Raw genomic sequence first — 3,348 nt, 5'->3', positions numbered from 1 at the left:
TTCAATTTTTTTTGATAATCTGAAATCAACAACATATAAACGTGACCATCTTTTGAATATACTGATTTTCTTTATAAGATTTACAAACAAACAATAGATCTACAATAATCCAAGATGATGAATTATGAAACTTGAAGCTTCCAACATGAACACAAAAATATCATCTAGCATCGAATTATGTTTTAGAGGAAGCTCTTTTTGAAAATATTGTTCGACATCGACAATTAGAACAGTAAAGAAAAGCGTTCTAGACTGAAGATATTCTTGATTAACATTAGAATCAACAAGAAAACTACTTACTTATCTTATATTTCATTAATTCTTATAATCAGTGAACCCAATAGAACAAAAGCTTATATAAAGAAACATCATAGGTTTCTTCAAGCATTTTGAAGTCTACCAGCAAACAAACCGACAATATCTGGATACTGAAAAACATCTGCAAAGATACTTTCTTGATTATCAAAAGACACCGGCGCCGGCGCCATATGATGACTGTAGAACGGAAAACTACCACCACCACCGTTGAAGCTCTGCTCAAATCCAAGCTGGTTGTGGTGACTGTTTGTAGATGCAGAAGAGATCCTGTTAGGGTTTTCAAAAAAGAAACCAAAAGGGTTCGATTCAAGTGTCTTCTTACTATCATGAACCGGTTCCGGTCCAGACAAAGCTTTGAGATCAGGTTTGGCTTGTTTCTCCGGCTTCGGGTAAAACCCGGTTAACACTTCATCTAGTAAACCGGAATGATCCGACTCCGAAGGGAAGAACTCCTTGTACTCGTCTTGATTAGACAGAACCGGCATGGCAGTACAAGTTTTTGAAGCGTGTGCAGAACCTGTCGATGTACAACCCGACAAAGCAGCGCCAGAGTTGCAGAACGATGAAGATGAACCAGAGTTGAAAAAATCGTGGAAGAGAAGAGAGTTAAACGAAGTGTTCCGCTGTAACGTCGGCATCGGAAAATTTTCGTAAGGTGAGGAGGATAAAGGCTGAGATTGGGTCTTGTTGAAAGTGAAAGGATTAAGGAGACTATCGCTAGGCGGAGACGGGTACACGAAGTTGGTTCGAGCCTTGCTGCCACGCATGGCACGGGCGGCGCAGTCATAAGCACATGCAGCTTCCTCCGCTGTGTCAAACGTCCCGAGCCACCGACGTTCTTTCGACTGCGGATCTCGTATCTCGGCGGCGTAACGACCCCAGGGGCGGCGGCGAACACCTCGGTATCTCATGGAACCGTTGGTTCCATTAGCTTCTTTGAGTGCTAGTCTCTTGTTGGCGGTGGAGTTTGTGGTTGTGGTGTTGCTGCAACGTTTTTGGACGGAGGGGGAGGGTGCTTGAAAGAGGTCAGATTCTGATGAGGGTGTGTATCCGGCGAGTCTTCTCATGGCGTCTTCCATTTTGTAAATAGAAGTGTTTTTTGGAAATATGCAATAATATAATTGATAGTGTGGGGTGTGGGTGGTATTTATAGGGAGGACAAAAGGTGAGGTGTGCATGAAGAGGTTGTACGTTGTGTGTTGGAAGTTAGAAGAACTACAGAAAGGAAGGAATGTGCATGCATGGGGGATTGAGCTTGAATCTAAAGCTTGTCACTTGGCAATACAATCTTTTTAGATATTCAAACAAATGACACAAAATTTTGGAAAATAACTCTAACTTTGAGTATTATGACAATAACTTTCGAAATGGTTATTTCGAGTATTTAAAAAAAAATAAAAAAATAAATCTTTATGGTATTTTTTGAAGAAAAATTATCTGTATAAAAAACTTCTAAGTTTTCGACGTTTTTAAATTCTAGTTTGATCTTAACGTGTGTGCACTTTAATTTAATCCAACGAATCAAATTGGTGGATGCTAAGGTTAATTTAGCATTAATACACGTATGATTTTCCATAATGTATAAACTCTATAATATCAAATTGGTGTGTGCAATCTAATGACAGAGTTAGGCTTGCTCGCATATTTCATCTTAGATGCAGGGGTTTTTTCCATGACCACAACATGTCTATAGTATTGATCTGATTAGCAGCTGAACATGATTTGCATTCTCGATTTAATTTAGTTTGGGAAATCGAAGTTTCAGCTTGTATGCTCCTAGTCATTCGTCTTTCTAGACCAATGTGTTATAGCACATACCAATAACATGTGGGAGAAAAAAAAAATTGTGTGGGTTGAATGTTGATGTAAAGGTTTCCAAGGTCACCTTCAACCTTTGCAATATTGTTCTAGGTCCGTGTGATAGTTTTTTCCACATGGTTTCTTTTGTTTTTGCATTTAGATTGTAAATTCTTTAACTTGACATCAAAAAGGGAGTTGTGTTCCGTCTTCATATACCACCATCATTTTACGAGTCGGGGATGTTAAGGTCCCTACGGTTTCGATTTCAAGACCTCCTTCTTCTATCTTCTTTGGGAGCAACAAACCTTAGCTCATGACACCTAACTTATTTTCGATTTCCTTTCATTGCCTCTCCACAAGAGTCTTCCACTGATTTTTTCAAGCACGTCAATAATGCACGCGGGTGCTTTAATTAAATAGGACGAAATAATAGATGGCAAGGGTGTTGGTTCAGGCCCTGTTTCACACAACAAAAACAGAGTAAAAAGAGAGAAGATGCGGGGCAATTTTTCTGTGTTTATTCCCATTCAATTAACTTATCGACTACAAGGATATTTAAACAAGATAAATTCAACTACTTACCCTAAAATTACTGCACCTACTGCCCACTAAATCTCTACGTGGTATACTTAGTCATACTCCTAACAAAAGACTAAAATACCCCTGAATAAAACACATGACTTTGACTTGGTTTGGATTAACACCAACATTCTCCCCCTTAATCCAAACCATTTCTGCCAAACTTCTTTCTTTCTCTCGGTCTCTTTCTCAGGTAAACCGTTTTGTCTCATTTACCTCTTCGGTTTTCGGTCTTCGGTGGTCTTCGGTCTAGGTGCCACCCGGTCTTGAAGCTTCTCATTCAGTCTTTGCTTCTTTCTTTCTTACTCGATCAAAACAGGTCGCTCTTGCTGCTTGCTTTCATCCTTCCTTCTGATCATCAAACCTGATCTCCCTAACTGCTTGCTTTCTTTCTTGTCTGCTACATGCTAGCTATCTTGCTTTTCTTTCTTGCAACCGGCCCTCCCTGCGTCTTAATCACTTGCTACTTGCTTTAACAATACAAAGTTCTTATGTCTTGCTCTTGCCAAACTTTCTATTTGCTTTCTTTTCTTGCTACTTCTTTCTTTTCTTCTTTCCTCTTGCTACTTGCTTTCTTGATTTCTTGCTAGCATACAACAACCTTCTGTTGCTGCATCTTTCTTTATCTCCACCTGTTTGCAATCTTCGGGA

At 39.4% G+C, this 3,348-nt stretch overlaps 1 protein-coding gene across 1 annotated transcript; it reads right to left on the bottom strand.

Moving 5' to 3' along the window:
* Positions 1-280: 280 nt before the first annotated feature.
* On the bottom strand, positions 281-1,411 carry LOC145133740 (ethylene-responsive transcription factor ESR1-like). The gene has a single exon (XM_079068702.1). The coding sequence runs from the start codon at positions 1,395-1,397 to the stop codon at positions 381-383; it is 1,017 nt and encodes a 338-aa protein (XP_078924828.1). The 5' UTR covers positions 1,398-1,411; the 3' UTR covers positions 281-380.
* Positions 1,412-3,348: the final 1,937 nt, after the last annotated feature.

The sequence above is a fragment of the Lactuca virosa genome, chromosome 8 (genome assembly GCF_052849685.1).
Source record: "Lactuca virosa cultivar CGN04683 chromosome 8, Lactuca_virosa_CGN04683_v6, whole genome shotgun sequence".
In the NCBI taxonomy this organism is placed as follows: Eukaryota; Viridiplantae; Streptophyta; class Magnoliopsida; order Asterales; family Asteraceae; genus Lactuca; species Lactuca virosa.
This window is presented reverse-complemented; position numbering and strand designations above follow the sequence as displayed.